This window comes from Calypte anna, chromosome 6, assembly GCF_003957555.1.
Source record: "Calypte anna isolate BGI_N300 chromosome 6, bCalAnn1_v1.p, whole genome shotgun sequence".
NCBI lineage: Eukaryota > Metazoa > Chordata > Aves > Apodiformes > Trochilidae > Calypte > Calypte anna.
The window spans coordinates 3,327,660-3,340,952 of NC_044252.1; the positions used below are offsets into that span (position 1 = coordinate 3,327,660).

Below are 13,293 nucleotides of genomic sequence, written 5' to 3' on the forward strand. Positions count from 1 at the left end.
TGAGCTTCTAAGGCTGCAGAAGGACTTGACAGGTGGGCACTGTCCTAGCAGTGTATGTAACAGCTACAGCTCTGCTAAATGTTTTACTTAAAGAAGCACTTCCTACCATGATTTATGATCACAATAATGCTGAGTTTTTCAAAATCTTAGAACTTGAAAGCATATCTCCCCTGTAAAAGCCTGATCCCACAGCTCCTTTAAACCACTCAACCCTTCTCTACTAGTTCTGACATGGTTGGGTTCATTGTCTGAACAACACAAAGCAGAAAGAAACAACAGTGTGTTTTAATAATGATTTATGTTTGAAAAAATAAATATATGTTTTCAAATATATTATTGATATGTTATAATAATAAGCTATTAAATTAGTCATTAGATTAATTAATATTACTATTACTGTTATATATTACTATTACTATTACTATATATTACTATTACTATTATATATTATATATAATATTACTATATACTGTTATATATACTGTTATATATATTTTATAGATAATACATATGTCACTGGAAATACGTGTGACACAAATCTCTTTTGGACAAACAATTTTCCAATATTAAAAAAAATAACCTGAATTCCACATCTATTTTCATAGGACTATTATAGTATTTTATGTAAGTTCAAATGTATATCCTACAGGCTTATTACTAGCTCTTTCCAGCATCTTAAACAAGTCAACAGCCACTTCTTCAAAACAAAGTTCCAAAGAGCAGAATGAATGGAAACTTTTTAAGACATCAGTGAAAGACAAAATTAGTTGATTTCTTTTCAATTTTCTCCTCCTGATGATAGGCTGCCAGTAAGCAGTTGCTTAAGTTCTGGAGAAGTAAATAGCTGCAAGAATAAACTGCAATATGGAGATGTTCCAAATCATACCCTCCCTGACAAGTAGGCTGCAAGCAATCAAGAGAAATTTCTTCCATAGAAATTGTTTTGCCATTCAGAGACCATGTGGGGCTCTAAAATGGGTTTGTATTGTGTTCTTCTCCACCACACACAGAGAAGTCATATCACTTTTTTTTTATGACCCTTTTATTTATGTGAAGCCTGCAAACATTGTCCATCAACAGCTCATTATGTATAGAAAACAAAGTGCAGGCACAATAAAAAGAAAAAAGAGTAATGATAGGAAGGACATGTTTGTGACTTATGGCCTATTTTGTGCATTTTTCTCAGATTGACACCACCTGGGGCTGGAAAAAAATATCCAAATAAATTACATGTTTCTTCTTTATTTTCTTCCCTTGTGTTCTTTTCCTTAGGCAGATGGTTTTGCTTTGGAGGAAGGAACTGCAGATCAGATCTATAGTTAAGTGTTCCCTCTCTTTCAGCCTGGCCTAGAAAGAATGAACTAGAAAAAACCATGATCATTCATAAAGAAGTGATCAAGCTTCAGAGCTAATTAACCTTCATTAAGTGATTGGAACATTTAATGTATGTTCTGTCAGGACAGCATGAAATGTTTATTAATCAATGTAAAGAATTGCTGATATTTGTGAAGCTCTAAAAAGTTATTATAAGATAATGATAATGATATTATAAGATAATGATAATAATGACTAAGGATGAGCTTTTAATTTTATTTCCACCTGAACCATGATTTTTTTGTGATTTCAGAGAGAGATGGTCATTTGCCTGGTATTTTTTGGAAGACAGTACCTACTGGTATGCTAGAAATGAAATAATTATTAAGATTCTCCAGTGTTCAACACTGTTGTCCTAATTCCTTGAGTCTTGCAGTTACTCTGAGTTTTAATAGAGTCAAGGTCTAGAGATAAATATAATCAGATTCTCCCAAAATCCATGTCAGTAAAGTACTAATTTCAAAATACTTATAGGGAGAAAAAATACTTCAGGGCTCCCTGTTTTCTTGACTAATTTAAGTCTTTTTGATAATACTTCACATCTGCTGCTACAGTCAATGTCTGGATTTATTATGCCTTTAGATATGGGCATAAAAATCTGACAGGTAAGTACTTGGCTGAAAGCAGTTCATACATTCCTAGTCAAGAGTGAAGCTTCTTAGATTTGAAGCCTTACAATTTAATTTCCTTAAGTATTATAAATTATCAACTACCTCTTTACTCAGCCCCGTTGTCTGCTTAAATCAAAGCTAACAAGTACCCTTAGAAGTATAAACATTTTAACAGCCTCAGACAACTATTCCCACAGTTCTTCCTGTATGCACCAATGTTTTTTAAAACTGGCATGAAAAGAGTATGTTTTATAAAACATCAAATATGCTAATTAAGATTAGGCCAAATTTGAAATGAGAGATGTATTGTTCACACTATTGTAGAGTCTTGTAGTAGATCAAAACAGAGTATTCTTCCAAAATCATGACATCTAATTCTTTAGCTGCTGGCCTTGATGGACTTGAACTCAAATCCTACTTTTAATACTATCAAATGCACTATTTCTGTCCAATCATAATGCAAAAGATAGATTGCTTTTAGCTATTCAAATCACTGACTGAAAAACTCACTCCAAGACAGATGCAGTCCAAGACACTCTTATCACAAGGACTGAAACTGTTTTTAAATAGCCAACAGTTTCCAACTACACCACTTTTCAGTTCCCAGATTCAGTGATTAAATCTATTCTATGCAGGCAAAGCTTTCAGGGAATAAATGTCTTTGCAGACATTACCATTGGACCTAAATCCTATGAGAGGGATGAGGTAGCCCGTTTATTATCCAGTCTCCTGAGGAACTTCACAGTAAATTGAGAACTTGTGTTCCCTCCCCACTCCCCTTCCAAAGTTCTCCATATTTTAGACCAGTCCAGGCCTGCCTAGGTGGCCTAAAATAAATAGCAAACCAGTTGATGTCTTCCATCCCTGTAGGTAAGCCCCTTGCTGATGCAATCTGTGGGACATTATTTATGCTTCTCTTTCAGCCTGGACGAGAAAGGAATGAAGTGGGAGAAGTGGGCATTGCATATGTGTGGGGGTGAGCAACAGCTGCCAAAAGAGCCCATAGAACATTCCTGCTCTCAAAATAGCCTAGAGGAGAACTGAGATTGCTCTAGATAACTTTTCAGATCTGCAGTGAGGTGTGCTGGCTGAACAGCAATGATAAGACAAAACTAATCCCTCTGCAGCCTTGTGTCACCTTCAAGAACCACATTCCACATTTTATCAATTTACACAGCAGTCCCAACCTCTATTGGGCTTGCATGGCTGTACAGAGAAAGGGAGAAAACCTGACCACCTCTGCCTTTTATTCTATGTACTTACAATGTTTTTCATATGGCTAGACTGAGGGTCTGCATTTGCTAATCCAAACAGTACAGGAACTGCAATACAGTATTTCCATCTTTATTCTGAGACTATGCAAGTAATAAAGAATGTACTATTGAAACACAGTTTACAGGTGTGGAGTTGGATTGTGGGGTTTGGGGTTTTTTTTTTTGGCTTTACATATAATTTGTTGTGCAATCTATCTTGCTCCCTTAAGCTGATTTTCTTTTTGTTCAATTTGGTACCAAAGAGAACATAAGGGATTCCATATGAGATTTCATTGCCAGAGCCAAAAGGAAAATATTAGGAAAAAATTAGAGCATTTTGAGGTTTCCTAGTTTGTTTACCTCTAATACCAAGCAGACTGTTTACACAAATCATTCTGCTGTAAAGTAACACATAATGAGTTAAATGTGTGCAGAGTCACCATCAATCAGGTTAGTTTGTGTTTGACTGACAGAACATTTATGGCACATTAAATCACTACCTAATCACTTTATGCAGGAGAAGGAACAAACACACATTTCAAGCTTTCTTTAAAAAACACAGAAGTTTCAGTTCATTTTCCTGGCAGTATCTGAACTTGTGGGAGACTCCACTAATAATGTTTGACTGAGGGATTTTTAAAGGTCTGACAGTATTAAAACTCAGGGCTCTAAATGGAGTGGAAGTTCCTCCAGGGAATGGACATCTTTGTTTTCAATAGAGTCCTCTTGAACAATTCCAGTCAGTGTAGCTGCTCTCCTGCAATACATTCTTCATTCACAGCCACCACTAAAATAACACTTTTCTCTTTCAAATTCAGTTTAAAGAGTGAGACAGCTTGGATAAAGAACATCTGAACAAACCAACCTTTTGCTGTCACCAATTGAGTTGGAGTCTCATGAAAAAATATGTCTCAGTTCTTGTATGTTTATTTTGCTTTAGATTTTAAAATACTCAGAGATCTTTAGAAAGGAAGAAATGTGTTTTACTTGCCTGGATGATTCATTCTAAGTAAAGCAGCTGACATCTTTTTAACCAGTACTAACAGTCTCGCATTCTCCCAATGTACTATTAAGGGTTTAGCAGGCAGAGCTAGGTTAGTAGAATTAAGTTGGCCTGGATGATCTTCCAGGTCTTTTCCAACCTGAATGATTTATGATTTGGCAATATTTTTTCTCCCTGTACAGTCTGAAGATGACATCTGAAGTAATGCAAGTTAAACTGTGTCTGTATCCTATTGTTTGTAACTCTATGCAGTCTGAGATAGAGGAGCAGAACTGACCCAGACAGCTTCCTCCAAATCAAATTAACTGTTATTTTTATGCTCATTCTGTGTCAATAGAAATACCCAGATGAAATTTGAGTTGTGTTCTACAAAACTGAGCCTCCACTTTAAAATTGTTCATCAATCTGCCACTGTACTACAAGTATTATAAAATAGCTTATAAAAGGAGAAAATTGAGGATTGAAGATGGTCAGGATAATGGTATAAGTGGTTAGACATACTTTGGGAAAGATGATACCTTTACAATTGCAGGTTTTGACTTGTCTAGCTGTTTTATCTATAAATTCAGGCCATAAATTTATCTCTCTCTCATCCCCCACGGTCAGATCTTTGTACACTTTACCATTTTGTAAACTTTACCAGTTTTCTCACTGCAAGTTTAAATCCAATATTAAAAAAACCCCAGCATTTAGACTGGGGCTTCTGAAGATACCCATGTATTTGAATCTCTGATTTTAGAAAGTCAGAAGCTGGGCAAGTTTCAGACCCATTTCTGATGGCAAGAGTAAGTTGTTGGGTTTTATTCCAGAACATTTAATAATGACACCAACATCAACACTGCAGACAGTAATGCACAGAGCCCAGGCTTGTTTCCATACTGAAAACTGGAATTTGACTATTTATGAAAGCCTGGAATATTTCTTTCATACAGGAGTGTGCTCTCTACAATTTTTTGGAAGTCTTTAAAGGATATCTTTAGAATTTCAGGAAAAATTAAATAACAACTCGCTCCCCTGCTGTGATATGTGCAGCTCCATGAGAACAGCTCTGGCTTTCTGAGGACATTTTTTCATTTTTCTTATTTGCAAAATGAACTTGAAGCAGCCCATAGCCTACCTTGTACTCCAGTGTTGCCCATCCCATTAATAATTCCTAATAATGGGATTGAAAACTGAACATCCTTTATGTTTGGAGTCAGTATCCCAGAAATATATGAGGAAGAAAGCACTGATGACTGCAATCATAGCCACTGAGCTAGTACAGCTGCCATACAAGTCTAGGAATAACTGGGTTAAACTTTTGCCATGCAAGTCCAAAAGAGCTCTTTGACTGAGAAGAAACAAATATATGAATGATAATGTAGGAATTTCAGGCTTCAGTTCCAACACATGTTCCTTATTTACTCTCACAGTCAGAGGTTCACTAGCCACTTGATGCTAAAATCCAAAATGATCAATCCCTTTTTTTCTGGACATTTTATTGTTATATGGGACATCCATAAATAATATTTTTGTTTTAGCAGCAGGGGTTTTTCTCATAGATAAATGTGTTTTGTCTAAATCAAAACACCAGAAATCTCTCCCTCAAAATGAATAATGCTTTGAATAACCATGGAAAAGCCAAACACTTGCTGAACTAAAATAAAAATATAACTTGACAGAACCAGGCCCATTGCCCAGTTTGCAGCAGAGAACTTTTTTCTGCATGTATGTGCTGGTTTTTTTTGGTTTTTCTCCTTACAAAATCTATTAATGTGTTCCTATCTGTTTCATATTTGAGCTGTGTTTTCTGCTCAGCTCTCTGACAAACTCAATTGTGGATTAATACATTCTAATGGGAGAAGACATTACCTTTATGAATGACCTCATAGAGAAGAGGTTGGCTAACATTGTTGAAAGGCCGGGTGCCAGGCAGCTCTGGGCTATGAAACCCAGCTTGAGCTCTGCAAGACAGATTGCATCATCTCCTTCTTTCCAGTTCCAGCTTGGGATATTTAGCAGATGTGCCTGGAAAACAAGCAAACAATCCAGCAAAACCCTACTGGTGAAGAACCAGGAATACTTCCTCAAATAAAGTACAGTATTGAAAGAGATAGCAGTGAATTATTTATTTTTTTTGCCTTTTTACAAAATTCTTCTTCTTTGGCCTGTTTTTTTCTGAGTAGTCAGAACCACTCCACATATTTTGGAGTTTAAGTCTATGCTAAGAGATGTTTCAATCTCACCTGTTATGGGCAAAACCTTACATTTCTCAAGCCTTATTCTGGCTGTGACACTTCACCAGGCTCATCCTCACATCTGCATGAACCCCAGAATGTTGTAAAATTTTCCATTCCTTCTGTGTATTCCTTTTAGAAAACTTTAGCTACTCTTTTCCTGATAAAGCACATAGATTAATATACAGTGCCAGCTGGCAAATTCAGGTCTACATTGTCATTCAAGAAACACAAAATCACTGTAAATATCCAAAAAGACAACAATTGTAAGAGTACAAACAGAACTGGCTTCAGATGACTTGCCTAGAGGCCACCAATTCATCCTGGGTAGCTCTAGCATAATAAAACAGAAGCTGAGTGGTAAAAAGCTCATCTGGAATCAATACCAGCTATGGACACTGTAGCTCTGAGAACTACACCCTAGGCAATTAATAAATGTCAGAGTATCTTGATAAGCATATACAAATAAAATTGAATTAACTTGTAACAGGGTTACATGACAAGGCTTGTTAGGCTGGGTTTGTTTGGAAAGAAAAATGCTCAGTTGTAGTGGAGATAGAAAAATTCTGTATGAATAAATGCAATGTAGCCAAAAAACTCTGGGGACAGACACTTCTGGCTGCCATGTTACCTTATTGTGATACTGCAACATCTGAGTGATAATTCTTATCTTCGGATGATAATTCTTTATTGAAATAACTCTAAAAATAAGGAAAACAACAAAATAAATGTTAGCAGTTGGGATATTTGGATAATATACCCTGACACCTTCACAGTGCTGCTAAATCCCACAATTAAAACTGTCTTATTCATCTGCCTAGAAAGCACATCATGTAAATACTTTATGTAAAGCATCAAGTCAGACCTATTCAATATTTACAACTTGTCAAGTTCAGTTAACAGGCATCAGCTAACACTACAGAACACCCAGCTTCAGGAATTATTCAGCTGAATGATTTACTCTTTAAGGAATTTGCAGGAAAAAACCTTGTTTCAGCAGCTCTGTTCAGCTCCTGTATTCAGCCTGTTAATACAATCACAACTGTTATTTTGTCTTCAGTGATTATCTTCTTGTCTTTGAACCAAGATATAATTGATCAATGAGAAATGTCTGAAAAAAAATCCCTTTCTTTCTGACCCACCAGGTATTATTTTTTTATAGTTGCTCATATAATATTTATTTATAGTTGCTAGACTATATTTAAACATCTTGAATAATGATTTTGTTTGACATAAATCCACGTGTAAATCATCTTAATTTTTATGGAGTATCCCAAAGCTAAATATTGAAGCTAGATTCTGAACTCTGAATTTATAAAATATGGGAATACTTCCATAATCTGCAGCTTGGCTGCATTCTCAATAATTTGGTGAGTCTAAAATACATTCATTTTTGCACGGATTAGAAATGGACTGAAAGAAAAACATCTGAGTGGATTCTTAACATGTAAGAGAGGAACATACAATTAAAAAATTTTAAAAGTACTGAGCAAAATTTAAGAGAAAAAGGCCAAGACATCAGTCCTGTATGTATAAAGTAGAGAAAGAAAAAGAAGATAAACAACCAAGACACAAAAATAATCTGAATTATTATGGAATCACCAGTCTCCTAAGACTCTGAATGCCATAACTCTTTACATTGGTATTTTCTAGGAGTACCTTGCAAGCTGCTTGTCTGCCTTATCAAAGCTAGAGCATGAAACCTAAAAAAGTTGTAGGCATGGTTTTAATTTATGTTATCGTTCGTAAGGAAAAAAAAGTCTTCTGATTTTCCATTTCTTACTGAATTATTTAATTAAACATTCAATTCTGCCCAACTATATTCATTTAAATGTGAGAAAACGCAGGAGAATTCCACTTTTTTGCAGGTTATTACATGAAGTGTATTGCACCTATTAAGAATGCACTAATGTATTTATGCAATTAATGTCAAAATACAGATTCTTTCATTGAAATTCAAAAGTAAGCTTGGAAATTAAATTAGGCATTTTTAAGCTCTGCAGCTTCCACACTCATCTCTTGTGGATCCAGTAAATTTCTTCCAAAGGAGCAATCTTTTGTTTATTATTATTTCTTCCCTTCCTTCAATTCCCAGCATCCAAACATCTGATTGGGCAGTAAAATTGGTTCAGAACACTGGCCACATCTATCTTAGAGGATTTTCAACACAGCATTAACATTTTAATTTTTAAAAAGGAGAAACTGGCCTCATCAAAAGTGGGGTTGTATGAAAAATAGGCAATAAAAACCCTGAATGGCTTAAATTTTTTCTAACTTTAGCTGTTGTCTGCTCTTTCATCTTCTCCCTTCAAAGGAAGGGAGGAAGCAAGCAGGACAAGATCTTGTGGTTCCAAAGGTGTTCAGTGCCTTTTCAATCAAAAAAGCAACGTTTGGTCTGGGTGTGTGAAAAAAGAGGATGGAGCTGACTGTATCTTTACCTTCACCAGGTGTATACCTTGCTTTCCTTTAGCAGCATAACTCCTTGTAGAAGGAGACAAACCAAGGAGCAATGAGGTATGAAGAGTTTAAGGGTCCTTCTCTTCTGTCATTAACACCATCCCATGCAATTTTGCACTCAGAAAATAGAGTTGCAATAACATTAACTGCATTCCCTTTCCTCTCATTGGGACCATGTCACACTACAAACACTTAAAATAGGTCAATTTACTATTAATTCCTATAAAATGGTTAAGAGTGCCAAAGCTTCTGCTCCCAGTGTCTCTTCTGACACACTCTTTCTAAAGGAACTAAACTAAATTTCATGGAATGTCAGGATTCCTCACCTCTTGAATTTCTCAATTCATGCCCAGAAAATAACTCTGCAAAGTCCTTTAGTGCAAGTGATTACCAATAAAGTTGTGGGTGGTGACCTGGCCACCAGAAATTAGCTAATCAGAGGTAAGAACAAAAAAAAACTACTAAAAACTGAGCTTACCTCATAATATTGGAGGCATCTTCAGCATCAGGGTCAGCGCAGTATTTATTGGCAAGGATTAGGCACGCATCTGCTGACTCTATCTGAGACACCAAAGAAACAGCAAACATAAATAGCAACCTCTCTTTCCAGCTCTTCTTTTTTCTTCAAGTTTTAAGGAATCCTGCACTGCCAGCATGAGCATGAATGTCTCAATACTGCTGATTAGAAGTGGCCCATGTGAGAGATGAAGACAGCTCTGATATACAGACAGCAATTTCCTGAAACTTGCTTATGATGCTTAGACCTGGTCAAGAGTTTAATTATTGACTCTTATTTCCTATCAGCTGAAGCATGAGGAGTTTACAGGCATATTTTTGTAAGCAGATATTGGAATTTCAACCCCTAAATCCACAGTTCCTGGTGTATCAGTAGAGTGTCCCCACAAGTCCTGCACTTTTGTTGGGGAATTTAAACATCTTCCTTAAAAGAGACAGGAAGAGGCAGTGAACTGATGGTTCAGAATCTGGGGAACTGATCTGTTCACAGGACCTCTGTGTTCACACAAACTGCAGCTCTGTTTAACTCAAAGCAGATGACAAAAGTATTTTTCAGTGTATGCAACCAAATACTGACACAGAGGGTGGTGTGCAGAAGACAAAATACCAACACAGTTTGATGGTCATAATTTGAACATTCTTGTTCTGAGGAACTGAAACAGTGTGAGTTGAGCTAAAAAAAATAAAAAATAAAAGTTCAGCAATTTCTGAATCCAAAATGGACAATAGAAATTATTAACACTCCAGAAAGTGTTCATATGTCACTCAAATACTCTTGGGTTCTTGGCCACTTTACATTCCAATATAAAAGGAAAAAAAGAAACAGAAATATAAGAGTTAATGTTGTATCTCACAGCTTGCCATCTTTTTTTTTTTTTCACCTAAGCTTCATGCTTTGCCTTAAAAGTACAAATAACTTACCACAAAGAAATTTAGACACTTAAATTATCTAATTTATCCACCAAAAATCTTAAATTTTTATTCCAGGATTCTAGACAATACAAAAAGGGTTTGATAGGTGAAAAATTGTTTTCTAATCATTGTGATGAAGGTAAGACAATACCATTTGAAGCAATTACTGTGATAATACACCAAAAATTAATGTAAAATAGACTCTAGAACTAAACCCCAATGAAAAATGCATAAGGACTTCAATGGAATGGCAGACAATATATCTTAAGTCAAGGTGTTACTGTAGCTATAAAGATCCACAGATGTAGCTTTATAAGGAAAGAGATAATTTATTAGACAAAGTAGAAGAGATAGAAAAACAATCTTCTGGGATAACATGAAGAATGAGTAGTTTAAAAACAGTCATCAGGAGGAGAGAACAACAGAGGTGTTACCTTCACTCTTGCCAGGTCATGGGGATTAAGGACTGAACCCTGATAAAATTCCACCTGAGTGAAGTGTCGCTTAAAAAGGGCTTCCAGCTCAAGGTTAGGGGAGATACTGTGGGGGGAAGAGGAAGGAAACACAATTGCAAATGAGAAATCAGTTTACAAATCTGCCCCATTTCCTTCTTTTAGAAACCAACCCGTTTATTTACTTTAGGTATTATTTACTTTAGGTATTCAGACATCTGCTGATGCTTTTCCTGTGGTGTGGCAAGAGTGTGCAGCACCTAAAAGACAAATCCCATACAGCTCTTGCTCCTCACTGGCTACAGCATTTTTGGTAAACTTCATTCATCATTTGTCAGCTTCTCAGAGATATGGATCCAGAAGAATTGGTGCAAACATTTAAAAAAATTCTTAAACACTTCTATCCAAAGACATTTCTAGTAAGACAATCATCCTCTTCATGTCCCCATCACTCTCAAAAAGCTGAGTCCATCAGAAAGCACAATGCAAAACTCACTAAAAGCCACAAAATGAACCCTGCAGGCATGCCATGGCCTGTATGAGCTACAATTAAAATAAACATTATTACTCTGTGACTTGCTCTCGTTTCATTTTGCCACCTACCAAAAAATAATTCAGTGGATCACAATCTACTATATCATGTGGTATCAGCCTTGTAAATATCTTTTCTGATGCTACTTATTAAATAGAAGGGATTTAATACTTCCATAGTAAGTCCATGAAATCTTTCTCATGGCAGATGCTAAATTTAATAAATAAATTTAATAGTAAAACAGAAATGCAATTTTTTTTTTTTGAAGGAACAGAAGCAAGCAGGCACAAACAGGTAGCCAGGTGCTTAACTTCCCTCATCTGCATTTGCAGCTTTCTGATTCCTATCTCCAGGCATTTTTACTGTGGAAATCTGCTTTCCTCTGACAGGCAGTTCTTGTTATTACTTAGAGATAGGAAACAAGCAAGCAAATACAGTTACTTGAGAATATCATCTTTAGTTCAGTTTGAAAGGGATGGATAAAAAAATGTGCAAGGTGAGAAAAAAGTGTGGATATAGATATGTATTATATGGGGAAAAGAGCAGCACTAATTATCACCAGGACAAAATATATCCATCTTCACTCTCTCTCTCTAAATTAATGTATCTCATTTATAGTAAACCCATATCAGCACCTGTATTTTCCTTATATAAATAATCTGCAACATGAAATAAGCATTTTGTCCTAGTCAGATCAAAGGTGACAATGTTTCCAGACAGCACACATGGCATGGCATCATTCACTAATTGCACTGGTTTTACCAATTTTTGTGGTTTCACTAGAAATATTTGCCACTAAAGAAAAGTCTCCCATTTATTTATTAGCATTTCAATATTATTTTTTCATAGTCCCATTTCCACTTCAAGGTCTGCTTAGCTCTGTACAACTGATGTCAACTCAAATCTCTGTACTTGAAATTCTTTAGAAATGGGTTTTTTGAAAAAAGGTAGACTTACTCTTTTCTTTCAAAGCATACCATTAACAAAAGTAATTGTAAGCATTAATTTTAGGGTTATCTGGAGCTTGAAAGATACATCTTTACTAGGTTTTAGTAGCAGGTGACAGGGTTTATCTTGAAAGGCTACTCACTTATGCAGAAAGACGATTTCTACGTTGACATCATCCCTATCCTTGTGCAGGAAGTCCTTCAGGAAGTTGGACACACTTTCAAGTGTTATGTGACCACAGACAACTATGTGCCTGTTACAGAAAAATCAGAGTTAATCTTGCAAAGAAGGTAAAAAAAAAAAAAAAAAAAAAGGCAAGAAAGCTGAGAAAGGAAATGATAATTTATTGGCAAAAAAGGATCTACTTGATACTTCTCTAGATCCTATTCTATGAAGTCAGAAAATAGCAGTTTCAAAAGGTGCTTTGTAATGACACATAGATACACACTCACTTGCAAAGACTTCTAGCAACAAACCATTTGGCCAAGTTGCATTACACATTTAACAATAACTTGCATCATTTATATACATTTATTGTTTAAATTTTTTGTTTATGACACAAAGAGACAGCAAACCTCCCTAAAAGGATTCAGTATTTTTCCGTGCTTGAATGCAGACACTTAAGCCAATGAAGGCAGTGCAAAGTTTGCCAAGTATATACCATAAGTGATGAAAAAAGAAACCTGTTTCCTACCATAATTCCTACAAGGAGACAACTTCACAGTCAGAAATCACTGTTCATTGCAATAGGTTGCTTAGAAAATCAAAGTTTGCACAGATTGTGATGTCATAAAGGTTTCTATTACTCCATATTTTAATTAATAAATTTATCTGAGAAGGTAAGATGGGAACTCTACAGACATACACATTCTTGATTTATACATCTTAAATTGGGAGTGGCTGAAGAAAAGGCCTAGAAAATGGAACTTTTCCTATACTTAAGGGATCTTTGCTCTTTTTATTATTGTAAAGCAAAGTCCATTGTGACAAGGAAATCCCACACTGTGTTTGTTAGAAGC

The 13,293-nt window shown here is 35.7% G+C and overlaps 1 protein-coding gene across 4 annotated transcripts in view; it reads right to left on the reverse strand.

Annotated features, from left to right (window-relative positions):
- Nucleotides 1-13,293, reverse strand: part of KCNMA1 (potassium calcium-activated channel subfamily M alpha 1) — a 378,417-nt gene that overhangs the window by 116,819 nt on the left and 248,305 nt on the right. For all 4 annotated transcript variants that reach the window (XM_030452777.1, XM_030452778.1, XM_030452776.1 and 1 more), the window contains exons 10-14: nucleotides 12,417-12,527; nucleotides 10,777-10,882; nucleotides 9,393-9,475; nucleotides 7,089-7,158; nucleotides 6,093-6,248 (exon numbers count right to left, since the gene is read on the reverse strand). In XM_030452777.1, the coding sequence (XP_030308637.1) occupies nucleotides 6,093-6,248; nucleotides 7,089-7,158; nucleotides 9,393-9,475; nucleotides 10,777-10,882; nucleotides 12,417-12,527 (526 nt within the window). The remainder of the gene's footprint in view (nucleotides 1-6,092; nucleotides 6,249-7,088; nucleotides 7,159-9,392; nucleotides 9,476-10,776; nucleotides 10,883-12,416; nucleotides 12,528-13,293) is intronic.